Source organism: Asparagus officinalis, chromosome 10, assembly GCF_001876935.1.
Source record: "Asparagus officinalis chromosome 10, Aspof.V1, whole genome shotgun sequence".
NCBI classification, from domain to species: domain Eukaryota; kingdom Viridiplantae; phylum Streptophyta; class Magnoliopsida; order Asparagales; family Asparagaceae; genus Asparagus; species Asparagus officinalis.
In genome coordinates this window covers 3,967,331-3,993,765 of record NC_033803.1, presented here as the reverse complement: position 1 = coordinate 3,993,765, position 26,435 = coordinate 3,967,331, and the positions used below count along the sequence as shown (strand labels likewise).

The 26,435-nt window shown below is 36.7% G+C and overlaps 2 protein-coding genes across 2 annotated transcripts; both read right to left on the bottom strand.

The window, feature by feature from the left end:
• LOC109825180 (FAM10 family protein At4g22670) lies at window positions 11,227-18,784 on the bottom strand. Its single transcript, XM_020391953.1, has 11 exons — window positions 18,588-18,784; window positions 18,438-18,501; window positions 17,342-17,500; window positions 17,178-17,265; window positions 17,026-17,106; window positions 16,864-16,928; window positions 15,405-15,545; window positions 15,215-15,331; window positions 14,662-14,898; window positions 14,261-14,318; window positions 11,227-11,567 (listed from the first exon to the last, which is right to left on the bottom strand). The coding sequence occupies exons 1-11, from the start codon at window positions 18,695-18,697 to the stop codon at window positions 11,470-11,472; spliced, it is 1,218 nt and encodes a 405-aa protein (XP_020247542.1). The 5' UTR covers window positions 18,698-18,784; the 3' UTR covers window positions 11,227-11,469.
• LOC109825505 (protein FAR1-RELATED SEQUENCE 5-like) lies at window positions 23,650-24,559 on the bottom strand. The gene is made up of 4 exons (XM_020392360.1): window positions 24,505-24,559; window positions 24,094-24,352; window positions 23,803-24,015; window positions 23,650-23,703 (listed from the first exon to the last, which is right to left on the bottom strand). Exons 2-4 carry the CDS (start codon window positions 24,343-24,345, stop codon window positions 23,650-23,652), a joined length of 519 nt encoding a protein of 172 aa, XP_020247949.1. The 5' UTR covers window positions 24,346-24,352; window positions 24,505-24,559.

The following is a 26,435-nucleotide window of genomic DNA, read 5'->3' as shown; positions in this document are numbered from 1 at the left end:
ATTGGTACCGACGGCTCAAGCCAGGGAGCATCAATTGCTGGGATGACATGGAAAGTTTGTTCCTCAGCAACTTCTTCGATGATGACACCGAAGTGTCGGAATCCTTTTGGATGAGAGGCAAAAAGACGGAGAGTCAGTCGACAATTTTGTCAAGCGTTTCCGTAACATGGCTATGAATTGCAGAGATCCTATTACAGAGGAGTTCATCCTGCAAATATGCCACAATAACCTCTCCATCGATGTCTTGGAAGCTCTGGGGGTTGAGCCGTCTACAACTTGGAAGGAGTTAAAATCTCGGGGTGAACAAGCTGAGCACTTTCTTAAAAGAAAGAAAGCTGAGAGAGGCCAACCAATGACATCTGCAATCATTGAGAATGCGACTCTCGATCCGAGATTTCAAAAGGAATATTCTTTCGAAGATGATGAAGCTCCAGCCATCTTGGAATACCTCCTCGCTAATGACAAAATCGAGCTACCACCTATTAAAGATCAGGATGGTGCTAAAATGATTATGGATCCAAATTACTGTGCGTACCACAGAAGGGTTCTTCATCCCACTGAGATTTGCTTTGGACTCAAAAACAAGATCCAAGCCCTAATTGACTCCGGCGTCATAACGACGAAAGAAGTCGAGTAAAGACGACCATAAAACTCCATTGGGTACACGAGTATAAACTGTTTCCCCTCACTCCGAAAAGTATACGAGTATAAACTGCTCCTTAATACTCCAACAGGTATATGAGTCTAAACTATTTCCTTTCTTTCACGGGAAGTTCCTGAAGAATGCCATGCATGGTACTTTTAAGGATAACCCGATCATATAGCTAAACATAATGATAAACTCAGTTTCGCAAGAAAAAGCTGGGGGTGGATGGTTCATGTAACGGAAGTTCCCGAAAGAATGCTATATGTAATTTTCTTAGGAATAACCCGATCATTACAAACAAAGTGTTAAACACTACATCCCCACGGTGATTTCCGAATACTCTTTTGCACGTACTCCTCGTTATACCCAGTTTTACAAAGAAAGCTGGGGGTCGATAATTCATGTAACGGGAAGTTCCTGGAAGAATGTTAAATATAATATTCTTAGGGATAACCCGATTATTATGGACAGAATGATAAATACTAAGCTCCTATTATGATTTTCGAACACTCTTTTGCTGAGATGAGATTCGATCACTTCGTTAGATCAATCTTCCCTCACAAAACCCATTTGGTCAAACCTTTAAACAGTTAGGACCGAAGCCAAAATCCCCTCTCGATTCGTTCCATGAACGAGAGGTCCACAAATTGAACGATCAAACCTTTAAACAGTTAGGATCGTCTCAAATTCCCATCTTGGTCAAACCTTTAAACAGTTAGGACCAAAGCCAAAATCCCCTCTCGATTCGTTCCATGAACGAGAGGTCCACAAATTGAACGATCAAACCTTTAAACAGTTAGGATCGTCTCAAATTCCCATCTTGGTCAAACCTTTAAACAGTTAGGACCAAAGCCAAAATCCCCTCTCGATTCGTTCCATGAACGAGAGGTCCACAAATTGAACGATCAAACCTTTAAACAGTTAGGATCGTCTCAAAACTCCAACTTGGTCAAACCTTACTACAGTTAGGACCAAAACCAAAATCCCCTTTCGATTCCTTCCATGAACGAAAGGTCCACAAATTGAACGATCAAACCTTCCTATAGTTAGGGTCGTCTCAAAACTTCCATCTGGTCAAACCTTTAAACAGTTAGGACCAAAACCAAAATCCCCTTTCGATTCCTTCCATGAACGAAAGGTCCACAAATTGAACGATCAAACCTTTAAACAGTTAGGATCGTCTCAAATTCCCATCTTGGTCAAACCTTTAAACAGTTAGGACCAAAGCCAAAATCCCCTCTCGATTCGTTCCATGAACGAGAGGTCCACAAATTGAACGATCAAACCTTTAAACAGTTAGGATCGTCTCAAATTCCCATCTTGGTCAAACCTTTAAACAGTTAGGACCAAAGCCAAAATCCCCTCTCGATTCGTTCCATGAACGAGAGGTCCACAAATTGAACGATCAAACCTTTAAACAGTTAGGATCGTCTCGAAATTCCCATTTTGGTCAAACCTTTAAACAGTTAGGACCAAAGCCAAAATCCCCTCTCGATTCGTTCCATGAACGAGAGGTCCACAAATTGAACGATCAAACCTTTAAACAGTTAGGATCGTCTCAAATTCCCATCTTGGTCAAACCTTTAAACAGTTAGGACCAAAGCCAAAATCCCCTCTCGATTCGTTCCATGAACGAGAGGTCCACAAATTGAACGATCAAACCTTTAAACAGTTAGGATCGTCTCAAATTCCCATCTTGGTCAAACCTTTAAACAGTTAGGACCAAAGCCAAAATCCCCTCTCGATTCGTTCCATGAACGAGAGGTCCACAAATTGAACGATCAAACCTTTAAACAGTTAGGATCGTCTCAAATTCCCATCTTGGTCAAACCTTTAAACAGTTAGGACCAAAGCCAAAATCCCCTCTCGATTCGTTCCATGAACGAGAGGTCCACAAATTGAACGATCAAACCTTTAAACAGTTAGGATCGTCTCAAATTCCCATCTTGGTCAAACCTTTAAACAGTTAGGACCAAAGCCAAAATCCCCTCTCGATTCGTTCCATGAACGAGAGGTCCACAAATTGAACGATCAAACCTTTAAACAGTTAGGATCGTCTCAAATTCCCATCTTGGTCAAACCTTTAAACAGTTAGGACCAAAGCCAAAATGATATCGTGAGTGTTATGTACATGGGCCAGAGGGCCAATACTTGACTTGAAGGCGGCCCCCGGACGACTTTACGGGGACCCGATTATATACATCAAAATAGTCTTCCCCAATTCAAATAACATGTATGTAGGCGTCAAAAAATGCTGAAAGATATCCAAATACAGCTCAAGAGGAAATCATCCAAAAAGGCAGAAGAACATAAGTATCGCCTTGCGAGACAGAATTTACTGTCTCGCACACGAGACAGTTATCAGTGGTTCAAGAAACTGTTTTGCAACCGTCGACACGTGGCCACTAACTGTTCAAGAACGTGGGAAACGTCGTGGGCGAGAATCACGTTGATAACTGCCAGAATAACCTGTCTCGCCTTGCGAGACAGAATTTACTGTCTCGCACACGAGACAGTTATCAGTGGTTCAAGAAACTGTTTTGCAACCGTCGACACGTGGCCACTAACTGTTCAAGAACGTGGGAAACGTCGTGGGCGAGAATCACGTGGATAACTGCCAAAATAACGGAGTTTGAAACGTGGGAAAGCAGTTACATCGAAAACTGCCAGAAATGTAGACAGTATTTTACTGTCTCGCTGGGCGAGACAGCAAATTTACTGTCTCGCTGGGCGAGACAGCAAACACTGTCTCGGCCAGCGAGACAGCAAACACTGTCTCGCCCGCCGAGACAGCAAATGCTGTCTCGCGAGCATTGTTCATCCAGAGGGTTATAAATACCCCCCCGAAGGCCAGCAGAGAGAAAGAGGCTGATCATTGTTTTAAGGACTTGAGAGCAATCCAGAGCACAGAGAGAGCAGAGGTGCTGATCTTACGGCCAATCCTTGATAATCAGGCTTTGACTTGATTTCAAGAAGAACGACTATCTTACATCGATAAGATATCGTTTCAATTTCTCACTTCGATAAACGAAGTCAGAATCATAAACCCCTCACGGTTCAATCAGAATCTGTGATTTGGTGGTCCACGAGTCAAAGCGCTCCCGGCACAGGCAAAGATCCCACGAAAGCAGTGATCCAAACAACGATCCTGCGTTTATTTTCTCAAGAGTTGTAATTTTCTTTTTGTTGTGTAAAAGAGTCTTATAAAAAGGCTGTTTTCTTTGAATTTATTGTAATCGACCGAAGATATAATGAATTCGACAACAAAACCAACTTTTGGCGAAAACAATGTAAAACAAGAATAATATGTTTGCGTGCTTCTGGTGGACTTTGTTGGTTTTATGAGATGTAGACTAGTTGTATTTATGTTCATACTTAGATCGGGATTAATAATTAATTATCTATAATTTGAGACATAAGGTATATACATGAGGGTTTCCTTGTTTGGATTATTTCGCTCGACGTACTACGTCTCAAGTTATAGATATTTAAGTATTAATTCCATCTAGTTATGTGATTTGGATACTTAGATGATTACCATGTTGGCTAGCTGCGTGATCTTGACACTTGGATGGTTTTTCTTAGATTATTCTGATGATTTTATTCCAGTGATAGATTGTATTTAGATTATTAGTAATTCATTTGCATGTTATTATTATTATTATCACTGTTTTTGCTTTGGTCGTTCGATCGTTCCTAGTTCTTTCTGTGGGATCTTGTTGTGTGTTCCACACGCTGACGTACTCCTATTTTCTGGGTATACGTCAGATTTAGGAGATGAACAGCCTCAGTTCGGGATAGTACAGGAGCCAGAAGATTCTTAGCAGGGGCGTCTTGCAGAAGGAGTAGAAGAACCAACTGAAGCGTAGTGATTTTCTTCTGTAGTAGTAGTTGGATATTAAATCTCTTTTACCGCACTTTTCTTTAGTTTGATGATAGATTTAGTTATTTTATTTCCTTTTATTATGGACTATGTATTTCTTATTTCCTAGTTGAACTGTTGTTGTAATAAGGGTACGTTTGACCCATATTTTATGTCTGGGATGATTTACCATTGATGATATGTCTATTTTTATTCTGGGTTGTCTTTATATTCTTGCTATGTGTGATCGGGGACCTGTGACTTCGCATTGTACTTATTTCCAGACGCTTAGCGTATTGGATTGAGAAGAAAAGAAAAGAAAAAAAAAGTAAAGTATATTTCTTCTCAATCTAATACGTCGCGGGCTTGTTCACGTTCCGGTTCCCGTGTATTTTGGGAAGCGGGGCGTGACACTTATGGTCTTGGCCATTTTCGATAAAATCACAAAATTTCAGACTGCATTGAATATTTTTTGCATACTTTAAAATTCTTATATTTTATAGACTATAATCCATGAGTTTGACCATTTTAGACCAACAAGATGTCATGTCACAAAGAATATTTTATGCCTACCCATCATAAATTTTGGCTAAATTACCAAATTGGTATTTTTTTGTGACGCCTCTTAACCAGTTTGGTATTAAAAGTTTCTCCTGTGACTTTTCGATATTAAAAGTACACCAGATGAGCAATTAGACATTTTTTCAGCGGCAGCAAAAACATAGCGAGAAAATTGTATGTGACCTCATATGACTTAATTTCTAAGTAGTTGGAATGCTAATGTGACTTTGTTTAACTGATGTGGCTGGATTTAGGCAAAAACATAGCGAGAAAATTGTATGTGACCTGATATGACTTAATTTCTAAGTAGTTGGAATGCTAATGTGACTTTGTTTAACTGATGTGGCTGGATTTAGATGACGTGACAGGATAACATTGTAAAGTTCTTAACTTTTTTTGTATGGTTTGAAAGTTGTAGATGGTTAGTAGGATGATTAGCAGTATTTAATTGAATGAAAACATAGTTTTTTTTATAGTAAATGTGTTTGAAATTGACAAAAATTCCCCCAAAATTTCATCAACAACAAGTATGCCTATTCACAAATTGAGAGGACTTTTAATACCAAAAAGTCATTGTAGAAACTTCTAATACCAAACCTGTTAAGTAAGGTTACAAACAATACCAATTTAGTAAATTCGCCCACAAATGTTTATGAGGTATACCCATGATTTTGTTCGTTTTTTATTGAGTTACAAATTGCTCTCTTGCATATGTGTACTTTGAAACTCTCCAATTTGTGTGGATTACAACTTAAGGTTTTGGTCTATAACCAAATCATAAATTGCCATCTTGCATAGAGTATTTTATGCATATTTAACCAATGAGTTTGGTCGATTTAGGCCAAATCACAAATTGTTGTCACACATATAATATTTTATGTATACTCAAATTCTAGAATTTTTGTGGAACTCGCTAGTTTGGCCATTTTCGAAAATTACTAGTTGTCCTGTAAAGAATAGTTTATGCGTACTTCAAAATTCCCAAATTTTTGTGAGCTATAATCCATGATTCTGATCCTTTTTGTCGAAATCACACATAGAATATTTTTTTCCTAATCCAAAACTTTTGAATTCATGTGAACAATAACCCATGATTTCGTCCGTTTTCGAGCAAATCATAATTTATTATCCCACATAGAATATTTTATGCATACTCCAATGGTCATGATTTTTTGGGACCACAACTCATGATTTTGGCCGCTTTCTACCAAATCTCAAATTGTTGTCCTGCGTAGAATATTTTTTACGTGCTCTAAAATATTCTGAATTTCTGTGACTTTACCCATTATTCTGGTCGTTTGCAACCAAATCACAAGTTACAATCTTGCATAGAATATTTTATTGCGTATCACTTTATCTATTCTTGTTGTTTCGGTAAAAAAAATATATATATTTTTTTTTTTGAGGCACAGGCGTCCTTAAAACCTTTTTTGAAAGATATTTGTTGTTGATTCTCGAACACTCAAATAGACTGTCACTTTAGAATGGACAATATCAATCTCTTCTGGAATACTATCCTAGCCCTCCTTGGATTTGGTGAACACTAGTCAAATTCAAGCTTCAACCCATCTGTACCCTGTACCTCATTGAAGATTGGAAGAAGGAAGTCAATGACATATATATCCCAACTTTCACAACGATCCTCAAAACACTGCATTGATGTAAATCATTGTTTCTTTCATATTCAAGCTAATGCCATAAGTAAATGCAAAGACCAGCATCGAGAGTCTGTTTGAGTCAACAATCATGCATGTTACTGGCATGGAGGGGGTCTGCTTCTATTTGAGTCTCGTCCAACTGTTCAAGATATTGCACCATGCTTTTACCCATTGCGTGAGCCAATGAAAGTTAACTATTTAATATCATGTGTATTAAATAGAGCAGTATGCTATAAATATAGATCTACCAAGTGTAACATATCATGTGCAGGATGATGACTATCATAAATGTATGCTAAGCTACCATCATAAATAGATGATCTCAGTTCAGCCAACCTCAAGATGATTAAAGTTTGAGACAAGGAGAAAACTTATAGTATTTAGTTTTCATCACCAATTTCTATGGATCATCTTCTCTCTATTCTTGCTTTTATGATCATTATTAATTTCACGCTTTTGTTTGCATTTGGGTATGGACAGTGATTTTGATTGCATGATCCTGATGCATAACTATGTTTTTTTTTTTAACTTTTGTTCGGAAATGCGTATCTAATTATTATTTTGTGTACAGTTCAGAATGATATATTACATGAAAACTTATGGTCCGCCTTCTTAACGAATGGATTACTCCCAAAAGAGAATTTATTCATCTTTTAATAAGGGTTAATTGCAGATAAACCTCTTAACGAATGGATTACTCCCAAAAGAGAATTTATTCATCTTTTAATAAGGGTTAATTGCAGATAAACCGGCCCCCAATAGTATCGCCAAATTAAACTCACTACCGCTGTAGTTATATTGCTACAGATAGACTCCCTGTGTAAAAATCTACTGTTGCAGATAGACCCCCTGGAAAGGGTCAAAAAATTTCACTAAAATATGATAGTTGAAATGTTTTAGTAAAGGACCTTCCTCTGAGCCCCAGCTTTGAGGAGGAAGGTCTCGTCGGTGCATTGGACCTCAGAAAGATAGTGAAGGACCTATTAGTTTGTAGTGAGTTATAGACAAAACCAAAATGGGTAAATTAATCACATGTATGAAATGAATTAAAAAAAAAATCAGTATTAATGGAGTACTGAAATAGTACAAAAATCAGTCGTACTCACTAAAGATTTTTAATGAATCTCAGAGACAACTGATAGAGATGTAAAAATCATTACTGTCGTCAAATGTATGACAGGGAAAGGGGGGGGGGAGCCCTATGTAGGATACTTTATAGAAAATCATATAGGAACGGAGTGACATGTATGCATTATTCATCTTAAACCAATGAAACAATGCTAGACAACATAAACATGTAAATCTCAACGCACAAACTAAATATCAGTGAACAAATATTGAACTAGCTAGTATAAGATACTCATAGACAAAGCCTGCATGGGTAAACTCATCAAATATCTGAAATGGGAAAATTTCCTACAGACGACCTCTATAGAACTAGGGTTGCATATGGTGCGGATAACGCTCGGATATGATGCTTACCATATCCGTATACGCTTACCAATCACAGATACGGGTATGGATATGCCTCGGTCAAGATAATTCACATATATATATCTGCTATAATCGGACATGGATATGCATGTGGATATACAAGCAGATATACATGCAGATACAAAATGGATATGAGGAAACTCGATAATATTGAAAAACATAAAGTTTGTAGGATACAGGAGAGTTCATTACTATATATGTTTGTTATATCTAAAGAGCTAAGATTAGATATCTTGATCATCAGAATTAACCTCAAATCCATTAATCAAAGGATTGAAATTGTTGCAACGGTATGGCCAATATATATTCGGATATTTCGCGTACGGATCCAAATATCATAATCATATCCTATTGGTTATAGATTAACCATATCCGGATCCTAACGGATATGGATATATATTTCCTCAAATACGGATATTTTGTGCATCCTTACATAGAACTCACATACAGGGGAGGTAAAATTTGCCACGTATTCCGCTATCAATTTTAAATCAGTGGGAACACTATATACAACCATTGCAGACAGGAAAAAGCGGTGAAATAGTTAAAATATCAGCAGCAGCAGCAGCAGCAGCAATACTAAGTCAGTGCAAATATAGGAATTAATCAGTACAGACTTGGAGCGTGGTAGTGAGCTGTACAGTGTAGTTGGTCATATATAGAACTCAGATTCTTAAATTCATCAAACATATGGAAATCCAAATTAAAGTGAAAACGTATGAAATTGGAAGAGGACAGAGATAGAGAGAGGCTTAATTAATTACTGGGGTTTTTTGGGTTAGGGGAAGGAGGGGGGAAGAAGATGGAGAAGTTCATGAAGCAGCCGATCGAGGGTGGGGCTGAAGTGCCTGTATCTCTTGTTGTAGCCGTTGAACATCTTAGAGCTGCCGACCTCTGCGGGCTTCAACTGAGCTCCACGGTCTTCATCTCCATCGCTCTAATTAAGCTTCTGCTCTCCCTCTCTCCACGTTCTTATTGCTGAGCACTTTCATGAAAGAGTTGAGAGTATTAAAATAGAAGTTGGTGACTAATATTTTGCCCTTAAGCTTTTGGATTAGAAACTGGTGGTTGTTAGGGGGGGCAGGGGGCGGTAAATGATCGAATCAGAATGGAATGCTAACGAGCTCGTAGAAAAATGCTTTCAGTCCCCCAAAAACTAAGGAAACATGCTTCCCACCCTCAAGACTTTGTCAACGGGTGTTTTACCCTCAAAAATAAAGATTATGTTTTCTGAGCCCCCAAAACACAAAACACAAGACATTAAAACATGTAAAGACCATAATACTCTTCTCTCTCTCTTTCTTTTTTTTATTAAAATATGATGAGGATTATTTTATTATTTTTATGTTCTCTCTCTCTTTATCATGATGTACTAAGATGATAGTTGAAATGATTGATGATGATTATTTTATTATTTTCGTTTTTTATTATTTTGGTTGTTTGTATTGGGAGATTGTTAAAGTTACGGGTTAATTGTTAATGTTACGAATTAATTGTTAATGTTACGGGTCAATTGTTAAGGTTACGAATTAATTGTTAATGTTACGGGTCAATTGTTAAGGTTATGAATCCTCTCTCTCTCTCTCTCTCTCTCTCTCTCTCTCTCATGATGTTTCTTTGATGATATTGAAATGATTAAAGAGGATTATTATTTTATTTTTTTTTATTTTTTATTCTTTTTTTATTTTTAGAATATTCGTTGTTAAGGATAATGGTTGGTTGTAAAGGTTATGCATTGATTGTTAAGGTTACGGGTTGGTTGTCAAGGTTAAGGGTTTGTTGTTAAGGTTATGGGTTTGTTGTGTAGGTTAAGGGTTTGTTGTTAAGGATCATTTCAACTATCATCTTAGTACATAATGATAAAGAGAGAGAGAAAATAAAAATAATAAAATAATCCTCATCATATTTTAATAAAAAAAGAAAGAGAGAAAAAAAGGTATTATGGTCTTCACATGTTTTAATGTCTTGGGTTTTGTGTTTTAGGGGCTCAGATAATAGAATCTTTATTTTTTGGGGTAAAACACCCGTTGACAAAGTCTTAGGGGTGGGAAGCACGTTTCCTTAGCTTTTGAGGGCTGGAAGCATTTTTCCCTTATATTTATCTCAAATTATAGAATTCGAACGCGAGCTCTAATACTCTAATATTCATGTCCGGAGGTTTTCGAATTTGAACTCGGATATTCGGTAAATATTCATGAATACTTATCGAACATCAAAGTACGTTAATTTATTCCGCTAAAGAATTTTATTTTTAAATGGTATTTTAAATCCATAAATACAAACTATTTCTTTATAATATATATATATATATATATATATATATATATATATATATTTATAAATCAGAATTTTCATTAGATAATAGATTTAAGACTATTTAAGTCTTACTAGTACTGTTTCTTGCTCCCCTCTTCTTTTTATCCCCCCAAAACACAATTCAGCTTCCTTAAATTATTTAGCGGATACAACATGGTCAAGAAAACACACCCTTAAAAAAAAAGCCTCTCTTTCAGATTAATCTTCTAACAAAGAAGAAATTTTTTAACTGTGCAACCTGCAAAATTAACATCAAAATCTTTTTCTCTCGCCCGCAACCGGCTTGCTTTTTTATATTAAAAAGAATGCAACTAGCCTCCACCCCCAAAAAAGTTCAAATCGAAGAAGAATCTCCCAAATTCGAACTGAGCGCTAACTAGAGGGTTAATTTCAAACGACTTACAGAATAATGTTGTCAAATGTTTGCTAATGTAATCAAATAATCCTCTACTCCTAGACTTTTGTTAAAAAGAAAAAGGAAAAAGAATTACGCAGGCGCATCTCATGAGTCGCTTCCAGTATCCAAGTAACAAGCACAGTTATTTTAGTTCCGAAATTGACGAGAGAGGAACTACTCCTATACATAACCCCCCAAAGGGATCGGAGCTCTAATAATGAGCAATCATACAAGTTGACTTCTCAAATGATAATAACATCTAACTTCAGTTTCAATAATCAACTATACCAAGTAGACCTCTCAAATGATGATATTTTAACTTCAAACAGGAATTGATGCTCCCATCTCAAAGCAGGCATCAGAAATAAGTTGAGTGAAGTTTTTTGATACTTAACTAACAAGTAACATGAGTTCCATATGAAACGTTTAACACCATTATCCAACTTCCAAACAAGAAAACACACCACATCTATTCATCAGTTCACCCCTCGAGTTTCACAAGAAATTTCGGTATCTCTGAGGGAGAAAACATCAATCACTTGCCTCCAGCGAATTTCCCCATCATCTTGGCAATCACAGGAGCCACCTTGGGGTTCGCTTGGTGCTTTGCAATGTTTGCAGGGTTTTTCATGACTGCGCGAAAGAAATCAAACAGACAAAAGCGGTCAAAAATCAGAAAGCCAGGATAACACTTATTGCCAGTTAAAGCTACATTTGTATTGACCATAGTCTATACATGAATAAGAATTACAATACATATGTTGTTTATTCATTTGCTAAGTAAAAACAGATGGCTGTGATATAGCTCGATAGTTTGAGTAGATGCATGTATGACACTGTTTCCTAGCCTAATTTAGTGTTTTGATCAGTGAGACAAGTTCCCATCTATCTCAAGAGACTTCTTTAAAAGCTCATTAACTACTCTTACCATTGTAACTAAAGAATATGCATAACATGAGTAGAATAATTGTTCCTTACGTTTAAAAAGTTATTGTTTTCTTATTAATTACAAAATGTTTTGAGATGCTACCATATTCAAACGCAAACTGGATACATGAATATGCAGGCTAGATTACAAAAGAACTACAAGTTTTCAGACTTTCAGAGAAAGCTACCAATTTTCAGACTTATAGATAAACTACCGAGAGGATGCTTTATTACGCGAGATATTGCTAATTATTTTTTAAACGTGCATGTGCACTTTATGACCGTAAGGGATTTTAATGAAATTTTCATAATTCAGGCTTTTATGCATAATAAAGCAAGTCCATGGAAGCTTTCCATAGAAGGATAAAAGTTCCTATAGACTACTACGCTTTAGCCACTCACACAAAAAGACACACACACACACACAAATTGAAGCTTACTAGGCAAAAGACTTAACAGTTTGCTCCCACCTTTAAAACTCATAAACTGTCACTGAAGTGGGCGATCCAATCTGTTAATCTTAACTAGCATGTCATAAAATGTATGTGAATCACGCATTTTGGAATCTAGCACACCATCCATTTAGTGGTTTGTTTAGTTCTATGTTGAACAACTTTGTTTTTTAACTACTGGAGAATGAGTTGGGAAATCTTCAAACCGTATAATTCTTTCGTCCATATGCATATTATGATCTATAGATCATGATGAATGGTGTGGATCCCCTCAAGTATGGTGATCTACAGATCATGATGAATGGTGTGGATCCCCTCAAGTACGGTGTCTGACCATGTAGTCTGAGAGATGGCAATACATGTCCATGTACAAGCATTAAATATATGAACTTATGAACTATAGATCATGATGAATTGTGTGGATCCCCTCAAGTACGGTGATCTACAGATCATGATGAATGGTGTGGATCCCCTCAAGTACGGTGTCTGACCATGTAGTCTGAGAGATTGCAATACATGTCCATGTTCAAGCATTAAATATGTGAACTAAATAATATTGTTGTGCCGTAAGACCTAGAGTTAGAGCATTAGTGGTTGACGCACCGTTAGGAATGGGCTGACATATATGTCCCTTTGATTCACAAGTTCAAATGGTTACATCCTAGAGTATAGCATTTGAACACAACACACACACACATGCACACCTATGCACACACATCCACCACAAGCATGCATTCATGCAAGCAGATGTACACGCACACCTCTCTCACGTATATAAGGGGGAAACAAGTATAATGTGGCAGCTCGTTTTGCTAAATGAGCTAATAAACTAGTTGTCAGTAGATGGGCTAGTAACGAGGCTCATCATACCAGTCACACTGAAGCCGGTGGACCTCACAATTCCCATCTCTTGGCAACTTATTTCAATATTTTGCTAAATGAGGTTGCAGCTCAATCAATGTCTGGTTTGGACACACGAGTCTGTTCCTTCAAATCCAAGCTGTCCTTCGTATACATCCTAGCTTTTAAGGAATTGTTTTATTACCATGTCACTAGGTAGCATGGACACGGGTGCAGACACAGTCATGGACAAATGAACACGGCGAATTTTTAAAATGTAGAATACAAAGACACGGCTACACGTGTGTATGCGTGTAAAATTTACATTAGATCAAATATTGAATTAAAATACATATGACATTTGTATGTTTCTTTCTGTTATCTATAGCAATTAAGAATCAAGTTAAACTAAAACTAAGTATATGGTTTAACAACAAAAGTCTAGTTTTGATCACATGGGATAATACAATAGGTAATTTTGAAATATTTTTAGTGATGAGCGTCAGTTTTCAGGTTCAAAAAACCAATTGGTTTTGAACCTGGTATTACCAAAGAAACTAGTTTAGGGTGCATGTGATGCGGAAATCGGGTTTTGCCTTAAACCACGTGTCCAAGGCTTGTCCGCAGAGAATCTGTGCCTGACATGTGTCAGACACGGCACTCAAAATGCCATGACCGAGTTACCAAGCCATGTCATAAGGTGGGTCCTATGTTCTGAATTCACCACTTTCTAATATACCACAGATCATCCTCAAAGAATTCAGAAAAAAGAGAGAAAATTCATCACAGGAGGATTCTTTCCGCATTTCACTAGACTACTTGCACATCAAACTTTACACCCTTCCACATTTCACTAAACTACATGCATATTCTGTCAGACTTTTGAACCCTGACAAATATCAATTTGAGCCTTACAAACATGATCTTGCTACTTGCACACAATAACATAGCATACTGGAACTGCAGAGATTTAATCTACAAATAAGAATCACCAAATAATCTTACCATGTATCTCCATTCCCATACTCTAAAAAATGTAAACTAGAAATATAATTTGAGCATAAAAAAACAAGTTGATAAGAAACACAATAAGACAAACATATATACCATCCTGGAGAGCTGCCATTATTTCTGGATCACTAAATGCTGCCATTAGTTCCGGGTCCTGTTCCAACAATTGAACTCATTTAGTTAACACATAGCACATGCAAGAATAAGAGTGAGCTAGAGCGCTAGAAACACAGCCATTCTACCAAAAGGATTTTTGCCATATTAGACCCCCAAATCTTTGTTAATTCTACATTACACCCTCAAATCTTCATGTTTCCAAATTAGACCCCAAAAATTCATATTTGTTTGAAAATGGAATCTTATTAACAAAAACTTAATAGATTTAGGGGCCTTATTAAAAACAACTTAATAGATTTGAGGTTAATAGATTTGGAGGTCTAATTTAGAAAATGAAGAGTTGCAGGCGTAATATGACCAAAAAAAAAAAACAGGCTTACATTTAGAATCTTGCTCATATCAATATTCCCAGGCATGCCCCCAGGCATGGCACCTGGGAATCCGCCAGGCATTCCTCCTCCAGGGAATCCGCCGGGCATGCCTCCTCCAGGGAATCCGCCGGGCATGCCTCCACCAGGGAATCCACCAGGCATGCCTCCTCCAGGAAATCCACCAGGCATACCTCCTGGTTTTCTTGCAGACGATTGTTCTTTCTTTTTAGCCTTCTCATATGCAGCCTGTATAAGACTCAAGGTTATAACACAGAACGGACAGACTCCCTTCTATCACCCAATTGCGGATAGACCACCTATAGTTTCATTGTCGCAGATAGACCCGAGTGAATCTTTTTTTATTACTCTTTTACCATAAAAAAAAGAGGACTGTTTTTTGACGAGGCCTCCTGAGGTAAACGAATGAAAAAACATGCACTCCGGGGTCTACCCGCAGTTGGGCCATGGTACAGGTGTCTATCCACGCTTGGGCAATAATACAGGGGGTCAATCCACAATTAACCCTAATATCAGGGTTAGGAGCAACGGTAATGCCACAAACCTGTGCCTCTGCTTTGCGACGCTGCCTCTCACGCTCAGCTTTTGCTTCTTCTCTTTCCTTCCGCAAGCGGTCATACTTTCTACGATGCTCTTCAATCTTGTGTGCATTGGGTTCAACCTGGATTCCACCAACAGCATAACTGCCTTATAAATATTTTACGAAGTTCTTCATGAAGATATAGGGATTTTACCTTTTTGAGCACAGATCCAATCTCTTCGTCGTAATCCAACTTGGACGCCATGTGCAGATCCTTGGCAGCTTCCTCCCATTGACCAAGCATGGATAAAGCTATACCACGAGCCTTGTAGCCTTTGGCAGAGTCGGGGTTGATCTGTGAGGTGTCAAAAACTTTTAAGCCTTTCTCCAAGCTAGTACCAGTGATTAAGGAGAAATGGAATAAAATAATATGGCTAACAAGCAATCAGAGACATCATAGCAACTTGGCTAAAAATATCTCTAAGCAGAAAATACAGTAAGTATATTATGTCACTTTTTCCCAAGCACCAGTGTAGGTCAAAACAGCACGCAACTAATGGTATGATTAAGAATGATATAAAGATTACGATTTATGAACCCATGGAGAAGTGGACAATTTAAGCAGGAGTAGGTTATAGATTAGATCTGAGGATAAAACATTGCATTTCAGAAATTATGATTCTGCAATAGTTTGTCTCCATTGCAATATCTGTGGCAGTAGTTACACTCTAGGTGTTTTCATTATCTTACATTGACTATATGTAGTATCAGGAGATATCAAAGCCAACAGCTGAATTTTTGTTTGTTTAGACTGCTAATCAGTTTTTTATCCACAGAATTAGGTTTTACTTGTTGCCAAGAATATTAGGTGCAGACAACTTAACCGCATATACCACATATGCTACACATAAATCTTGATAAATATTGCTTTTAGATAATAGAAAATGCTGAGTAAACTAAATTGATAAGAGCTATAAACTACAGGAGCTTGCTGGATTTTTTTGGCTTTCAGGAACCTTTTTTTAATTCATCTAACTACTACAGACTTATACAGCTTACTTAAAATGAAAATAACAACCGAAATTTTTTAGAAATATAAGTAAACTTTGCATTATTTGAACAATAAAAATTCATGGCAGTTTTTTTAAGAGCTCTCCGAACAGCTTGTTTTAAAAGAAAAATATAACTACCTTATTTTACAGAAATCTAAGATAAACTTTGCATTATGTGAACAATCAAAATTCATGGTAGTTTCTTGTGAATTAGCCTTGCAAATATATAAATTAACATATATTCCCTTATACACATCGAGATGCTTGCTGACTTGCATTAAATTTGAACTTCAATGGTTGAACTTAGAAACCTAACAAAAAATAATTATGTCTACTTAGCATTTTTATTTCAGGATCCTATCATTATATTTATATCCAAATAATTGCAAGTGCCATAAGTTCTTTCTGTGTATGATTCCCCAACACATAAAAACATTACATTGCATTGCTTGCAATTCATAAAAGCTAGCTTATTTGTTGCAAAAAATGTTTACATGGTGTATATGCATGTATGCATAGATGTGGCAAGTAATGTATATGCACACACATGGCAAGTATGTGACAACATTGCACACAAAGGCATACCACTTCTCGCAAAATGCAATATAAATATAATATTACCTCCAATGCTGCAGTTGCATCACGAATAGCAGCATTTGGTTTCTTCATCTTGATATATACAGTAGCTGCATGGTGCACATATTGATTGAATATAAAGCAAGACAAAAAAAATTGAAGTTCTTATAATTTTCATAAATTTCTTAAAACAATATTGGCGTTTACCTCTAGTGCCATACATAATTGCTGATGTTGGATTCAGTAAAATAGCCTCAGTCAGATGTTCAATTGCTCCATCAAAGTTTCCTGGAATGGACATGATTAAATGATAAGGAACAACAAGGACTGCTTTTCATAAATATAGCTTACTGGCACACCTTCTGAAATTGCTTCGATGGCCTTTCCCTTCGCCACTTGAGCAGCATCACGGTTCTCTTCTGTAACCTCGACAGTTGGATCTCCCATCTGGAGAGAACGACGCAAGACTTAGCAATATACAAAAGGCATATAACCTTAATACTCCTATAGCGTACAGAATAACCTTTTGGGGAGGCTCATTGTCTGGTTCAACTGTTTCCCCTTCAAGCTCAATGTCAGACTCAATAATTTCATCATCCGGTTCCTCTTCAGGCGGAGCAGCCTTTCCTTCAAAATCATCTTCATCCACATCTTCATCACTTTCATCAATCATTTCGCTCTTCTACAATTAGCCCATACAATCAAGTTAAACAGCACTGCCGGTAGGATGTACATATTTCCAAAGAAAAAAGAAAAATAAAAGCCAGAAAAAATTTGTTTCTTTTCATAGTTTGCACCAGTATTCAGTATGATCAGAAGGATACAAAAAGAAGACAAAAGATAACAGTGCAACTAGGGGAAATAAAATATTAACTGTATATATACACTAGACTTCAAAATACATAACAGTTCTTCCCACTGCCTAATACAATGGGGAGACAGGTTTATACCTTCCAAATAAAAACCAATTTCGGTCAGTAGAAAACAAACAAAAAGCTAATCTAAGAGCTTCCAGCGCCTTATTAAACAATACACTGTCGAAACAAAGAAAAGATAACTATAAACATCTTTTTGAGCATTAGATAGTCGCACTAAACAGTAAGCATCTATTGATGCATTCATAATCAACACAAATATAAAGCCAGCATTAACAAATATATTATACTGAATCATTCTAACGAGGCAAGTGAGAAATGCTCTAAAATTTTTCGTTATTAGTTAAATACACTAGTTTCACTGTCCCTGATATATCCCAACTTGTCGGACAACAATATCATTTTCAAGCATCTAACATCACGATATAATGGTATACATAGTGTCAATTGTCAGGTACGGCTCGGCAGCATGATATTTAAGTGCTATAACAGTTCATTTATTTGCTTTTTATTCCATTTATTTATCAATAAGATATAATGAAGAATATGTTGCCTATCAATTTGTTAGTTTGTTCGTGCACATTAACAATTAAATGGGCTATAACAAGCAAGCAATTTACACCGAGAGACAAAATTACTAAATGGGCTTTTCTAAAAACAGAAAAATCTAACACCTTATTCGCTATCGCATTAAAGCACAGAAATTAACACAAAATTTCATCCAAAAAACCCCCAAAAACTTACCCCTTCGCGACTTCTCGGTGATTGAGCCTTGCCATAAGCAGAGGGGGGCAATTTAGCCCCCAAACTGTAACAAAAACAACAAGATCAAATAAAAAAACTAAACAAACCCCCAAAAAAATCCAAAAAAAAGGGGGAAAATAGGGCTTTTACCTCTCGAGATAATCTCTGAAGAAAGCGAGGGAAGGATCGGAGAGGAGAGCGGGACTGTTGCGGCACTGCTCTATGAACAGCTTCAATTCGTTTAATTTTGTTGCTTCCATCGATTTTGATCGAAGAAAAGGGCAAAAAGACTTGAGCTTTGATGCTCCCTTCGTTTTCTTTTGGGTTTATTTGGGGGGGTTTTGACGCCTGTTGAACTTCTTCTGGTAGTTTCTGAGGGTTTGGATAGCGGGTACGGGTGATGCGGGTGCACTGCTAACCGCGGGTGCAAACATGTGGATCCGATACGGTTTGGATACAGACTCGCATACCCGATATGGTTCATGAATCGGGTATCTTCTCCGAATGTTGGTCACTCCTCGAAAACTAACAGTTTCTCATTTTGCATGCTGATAATTTCGAGCTTTGCCACTGGGACCTAAAATATGGGACCAATAGGTGGGACAAGTGAGGTGTCTCCCTCCTATTTTCTGATATAAATGTACTCTCTTTTCATGTGCCTTGATTGATCTAAGGGTGCTTCCACAGGGACCCGAAAATGGGACAGATAGAAGAGGATGGGTAAGATGTCCTCCTCTGATTGCATAATGAGCTGACCATTATGCATAATAAGACATTTTTCTTGATCCAGAATATATCTGTAAATAAATTCTCATTAGTGCAATGAATTAGAAGAGTATTTTGCTTCATGCAAAAAATATGGTAAACGCGCATCAAAAATGCTGCGAGAAAAACTCAGGTTCGCCCGATGCTACGAGTCATACCTACTTATTTTCATTTTCAAATTGCGTCGAATCCTCCCTTAAATATAACTTAAAATTACGTCTTCATTATATAAATGCACCCGGAACATACCACACAAAATATGTAAATGAGGCCTACACAATATTTCCAATGGAAACACATATATAGCTGTGTTTAGTGCATCTCAAAACCTAGATTTTTGGACCCTTGAATCATAAGAAATTAATTTAAAATCCATGTAACTGCGTTTACTTGAACGACATAGGTATTTGATATCTGCATTTGTATCAAACTTCTCTCAATATCAAGTATTTGTACTTTTATTTGTACATAAATCTACTGATGGATTGATCGTAAGCAAAAACAGCGCAACAGAAAAATGGAAAATACTTTCGTCTTTTTGAACATAAATAATTATTTTGATCGTCCTAACTAAATTGTAATTCTCCGCATGCTTATCCGAAACAATCTTTAATTTTTTTTAAATTTTCGCATCATCCGAAACTTCTCATAGCATGTTTAATATATATACCACATAATATCAACCACAAGTTCTCATGATGCATAGTTACGTACAAAATATCATTCGGTTTATTTGTATGTTCCTAGTCTGAAATTTTGAGCTCATGGAAAAAATAATTCAAGGTGAGCAGTAGGAGAAGAGTGCAAAATAGCATGAGTGAAAATGCACATCAAAAAAATCAGCGGGGAGCTGATTATAAAAAATAAAAAAGATTTTGAGGTTTGCAAAAATGAGGATTGAATGCAAACAAAAATAAACTACTTTGAATTTTTCACGCTGTAATTAATTACAAGAAGTTGTCGAACACTACTTTCGACGAAAAAACGATTCAGTTTCACTCCATTTTGAATACAGTTTCATCTTCTCTTTACCCCAAGAACTAAACTATTCACATTCCGTCGATTTCTCAACACTTAGGTTACTTTCAACATCTAATTACAAATCGAACGAAGGCGACCAGCAAGACTTCGACTATGGAGATGAAGAAAAACAACACAGAGACTCCAAAACCGTCGTCTTCAAGAACGGGTAAAACGATTCAAACCCTCGTATTAAAAATGTAATTTTTTTTTCAATGTTTCAAAATTTTTCATAGATTCAGTGAGGAAAGGTTCGTAATTTAGACATGAATCACTTGCATGTTGTTGAATACTTTTTTATTTTATTTTTTTAGCTTTCCCATAATATGTTACCGATGCATGTTCTAGTTTAGGGTTTTTATTTTTTTCATTTGCCTTTATCTTGTTAAAAACAAACTAAGTTTTTGTTAATATTGCAAGATGTTTTCATTTGTTCTAAATGGGTAACGATTAATTATGGTTGTCTAGATTCTGCAATATGCACTCAACTTTAATCTCCTCGATTCACTGCAGTGAATCTCGATTCACTGCAGTGAATCTCGATTCACTTAAGTGAATCGAGATTCACTGCATTGAATCGATATTCATTAGAGTGAATCACGATTCATTGGATGTATCTCTATTCACTAAAGTGAATAGCTACTTAGTGGAGTCAATTTGTATTCACTCAAACATAGAGAATCTCGATTCACTAATTATATGGTTTATGTATACTAACAGTGAAATTAAACTGTAACGATGATCAGTTTTTCCTTGTTGTGTTGAGTGACGAGACACTGAAAGAATGTATGGTATGTCATGGAGTTGGTTTCATATCATAGAATCTGGATTCAATTTGCTGAAGCTCGATACAATTTGTTGAATTTGGATTCACTTTGATAAATCTCAATACATTTGGTTGAATCTTGATTCACTTTAGTTAATGTAGATTCACTTAAGTGAATCTCGATTCACTAAAGTGAATCTAGATTCACTTAAAGTGTATCTCGATTCACTACAGTGAAACACTATTGACTGCAACGATTCAATGGAGTGAATTGATATTCACTCACGTGAATCGCGATTTAGTGCAGTTAAACGATATTCATTTCAGCGAATCGCTATTCACTGAAGTGAATTGCGATATGGATTATAATATCTATATTCAATAATGTGATTAAACCTTCATGCTTGCCATGCATTATGCAAAGTCTGTTATCATTAAAAAATGAAATGTCATCGGTTTAGCAGGTCTACGATCTAGTTCAAGAATAAAAAAAAAGCATGTGTTGAGATGGTTGAGGTATTTACACCTATACCTCAACAGAAGACAACACGGGTTGTGACCATGCAAAGCAGTGACGATGACTTCATCAACCCCCCAAATAATCCTGACAGTGAGGAAACATTAAAGCGTACAAGGGATGAAGACAATGAACAGACCCCAAAAAGAATGAAGAAGAAAAAGGTTGGTGTACTAAAAATTTTTAATTTTTTTTGTGTATTCAATGATGGATAATTTGATCTAATTATATTATTTTCCTCACTGGAGAAGCTTGTGAAAAAAAGATATGTGAGGTCCAACACTGACGATGACCTCGTGAACCCCCCAAATAATCCTGCAGCTGACGAAACATCAAAGCGTAGTAGGGATGAAGACAATGAACAGATGACAAAAGGAAGGAAAAAGATGAAAAAGGTTAATGTACTAAACATCTTTTTACATTTGTGAACGATTAACTCTGGTTGTCTGGATTCTGCAATATGCACTCTACTTTAAACTCCTCGATTCACTTGAGTGAAACGAGATTCAATGCAGTGAATCGAGATTCAATGCAGTGAATCGAGATTCACTGCAGTGAATCGAGATTCACTGCAGTGAATCGAGATTCACTGCAGTGAATCGAGATTCACTGCAGTGAATCGAGATTCACTGCAGTGAATCGAGATTCACTAGAGTGAATCGCGATTCATTGGATGTATCTCTATTCACTCAAGTGAATAGCTACTTAGTGGAGTCAATTTGTATTCACTCAAACATAGAGAATCTCGATTCACTAATGTGAATCCTGATATTCACAAGAACATTTTTTGTTATTAACTGATGGATAATTTGTACTAATTTTCTTTTTTTGTCACTGCAGAAGTTTTTGAAAAAAAAATGTGAGTTCTGAACCTAAGGAGTTGACTAGGATACGGGTCTCTCCAAAGATATTCTCTGATATGGTTTTGTCACTCTCTGACTCCCAAAAAGAATGGGTGAGACTAGCTGGACTTGGAGGTCTTTTACAATTTGGATTAAAGGAACTGCCACATATGTTGGGGTACCAGATTCTGCAGTCCTTTGACAGTGAATCCGTTGCGCTTAATCTTCCCAGAGGATCAATCAGTATCACAGAGGAAGATGTACATCAAGTGATGGGATTACCTCTAGGCAGGAAGCGTATACCAGCTTCCAGTACTGGCAAGTCAGCATTGGTGGATGAATGGAGGGGTCAATTCACAGACAGATTTGGTTGGAAAATTACGCCAGGGGCTGTGTCTGAGAAACTGAAGCACAGTTCTGATGTTAACCTGTTTTTTAAACTGAATTTCTTGGTTCTCTTGCACAACAGCATTATCCAATCGCTTAGCAATCCGTATGTCAACCAACGGATTCTAGTACTTGGTGATAATGTTGATCAGTGCTCTCAATACAATTGGTGTTCTTTATTACTTGACTCAATGATAGATAGCCAACACAAGTGGAAGGTTGACCCGACAAAACAAGGGTCCTCTTGCATTCTTGATTGTAAGCCACTTGTATAATATTGATTTATTTTTACATTACTGTAGTTAAAGTAGTTTTACTTGATGATTACTAATTGATGTGCTTTATTTCTTATCTCCGTCTTTCTAGCTGTTCTATGTCGATCGGGTTCTGTTCAAAGGTAGGAGGTTGGTTGAGAGAACAACCCTTACATTTTTAGGATGGACTGACTTCGCCTTGAAGGAAAGACAATCAGAGGAAATAAGAACAAATTCATTTGGCAAAGGTGCATTTACAGAGAGGGTTGAACTTTCAGATTCATCTCGAATGCAGAGTGCTACTGGAAACTCTCCTAAAAGTGTTGATACAATTAGAAAAGTTAGCATATTAAGTTGCAATACTTTGTTTATTCAATTTAATCTCGAATAGGTAGGAGTGAATCTCGATTCATTTAAACTGAATATCGATTAAGCTACATTGAATGTGAATCCAGATTCACTACTACTCAATCTTGATTCACTACTATTGAAATGAAGCTGGATTCACTATTACTGAATCTCGATTCATTGAAGTGAAACTGGAATGAATCTGGATTCACTACTACTGAATCTTGATTCAAATACATTGAATGTAATTTCAAACTATCGAATCTTGTCTATCGCCATGTTAATAATTTATGGTGACCAATGTCTGTGATATTCAAAATGCAGGATTGTATTGAGAGGGTTCAACGGAGAGCTGCAGAGCTGGAATCTGCAAAAAATAGATTTGATGCTGAGTGTGAGACAATGAGAAAGTTATTCCCCAATGACAATGAGCTCTTTCAGATTCAACAGAGAGTTTCAAATGTACTTGTGCAGGGCACTGATCATCAACATAATAGGCTGGAATCCATGACTCCCGAATGTTATACAGTTCACACAACCATTCATTACTTTCAAGCTTATATTCTTTCATAACATCTTTCCAACCGACTTCAAATGTTGCTGGATCTATATCTATACTCCAAATCAGTGCATTGATCTTCCTCTTGAAATCATCCATCTTCGAAATGCATTTTGCCAACTACAATATAAATATATAACGAAAGATTCAGTATTTGTCTAATGAGGATTCATTATATTTATATGTGGGATTCATTACCTTTTGGTTAAATTTCTTCATGATGTGCCACATGCACAAACGGTGACGTGCTTCTGTAAAGACAGTTGGTATAGCTTGCTTCATGGCAGGGCACTGATCTGTAACAATACACTTTGGCTCGCGAATCATGCATTTCATGAATACCTCAAAAGTCCAGACATAGTTATCAATGTCCTCTTTAGCTATCAATCCTGCTGCAAATACAACACACTTCTTATAATTGTCGAGACCAGTAAATGGAACAAACTTCATGTTGTACCTATTGTATCACATACAAAAAATATAAGATTCACTATGATATATAATTACAATATTAAAAATCGTATTGTATCACATACAAAAACTATAAGATTCACTATGATAAATAATTACAATATTGAAAATCGTAAGAGATTAACTATAAAATCTTACTTGTTTGTGGAATATGTAGAGTCAAATGATATCACATCTCCAAATACATCGTAATTTCTTCACCCAATAACATCTGCCCAAAAGATGCGAGTTAATCGACCGCCTTCATCAACTGCATAATCATAGAAAAATCCATCACTCATCTCCTTCTTATCCGTGAACTTCTCGATGATCATTTGAGCATCTCGATCACCAATATAAAGCTTCACATCCCTACTCCAATTTTTAAACTCGGTACAGGTAGCACCAACATTAGAATAACTTCCACACAACTCCTTAGCAAAGTTATATGTTTTGTTAGGCCCCATGTTGGCTTTTGCTCCATCAAATACAAGTTTCTTATGTGCGAGACCGAGAACTCTATTTGACTTCAAAAATTGTTTCCCACTACCGGACACCAAAAAATGAGAATGCTCTTCAACAAATGAGAGAACATTATATCCTTTCAAACCATCAAACTTAAACACGACTTTAGCTTTGCAACCACATCTACTAGATACAGTTCTCCTTCTCTTTTTCAAAATGCTACTAGACTCATCAATATCAACATCCATCTTTGATTCATTGCTGCCAGCTCTACTGCAAACAATGTGTTTAAGAAGAACTGTACCGTCCTCATGTTTCTTCTCTGTATGCCGTCTGATCTCAAACCCACTTTTACGTCCATACTCTCGGTAAAACTCTATACCATCCTCTAGTGAGCGAAAGCTTTGGTTTAGATAAGTAAATAATATGGCTATGTTTTTATATACTGAATCTGGATTCATCGCAATGAATCTGGATTCACTGGAGTGAATCTCGATTCACTACATTGAATCCATATTCACTACATTAAACTCTTGAATCCGTTTGAACACGTTCTAGTTATTATAGAATGTAATGATTTTCATAATGTATTCCCATATTTTCTTTCGTGAATCTGGATTCAATGAATTGAATCCACATTCACTAAAGAAAACATGGGAATACATTATGAAGATTATTGCATTCCCTGCACAACTAGAACTTGTTCAACTGAATTCAAGCTCTCCAATTAAATTGACATAAAATGTTCACGAATATAAACTCCTAGATAATAAGTCATATGACTAAGTTTTGATATACTGAATCGGGATTCATCGCAATGAATCTAGATTCACTGGAGTGGATCTAGATTCACTGCATTGAATTCATATCATTGCTAATTAATCTGTAGTGAATCTCGATTCACTTCATTGAATCCAGATTCACTGCAGTAAACAAGTGAATCTGTAGTGAATCTCGATTCACTGCATTGAATCCAGATTCACTGCAGTAAACAAGTGGATAAATTATGAAAAACACTGCAATCTATAACAATGAATCTCGATTCAATGCAGTTAATCTAGATTAACAACTATAATGTGTTCAACTGAATTTAAACTCTCCATTTAAATATCCATAAAATGTTTAAGCGTGTAAGCTCCTATATAATAAATCATATGACTAAGTATTTAAATACTGAATCTAGATCCATTACAATCAAAACAACTAGACCCTGCACACCTGAATTCAAGCTCTCCATTTAAATCTCCATAAAATGTTTAACGACCAGCTGCTGGACGATGAACGAGAGAGCTGAAAAACGCTGAACGAGAGCTGCTAGACGACGAACGATAGCTGCTGGACAATGAACGACAGAGCTGAAGAACGCTGAACGAGAGTTGCTGGACGATTTCCCGATGAACGAGAGCTGAAGAACGATGAACGATGAACGAGAGCTGATGGACGATTTCTCGATTGAGAGAGAGCTGCTCTTCGTGACTGTTGGGTTGCCTGAGCCGTGAGAATGCATGGGGAAATGGAGAACTCAACACTATAAAAACATGCAATTCCATTAAAGGGCTGCTTGTTCCACAACCATTTCCAGAAATCCATGTGACCTTATACTATTTTCCACTCATTTCTACAAA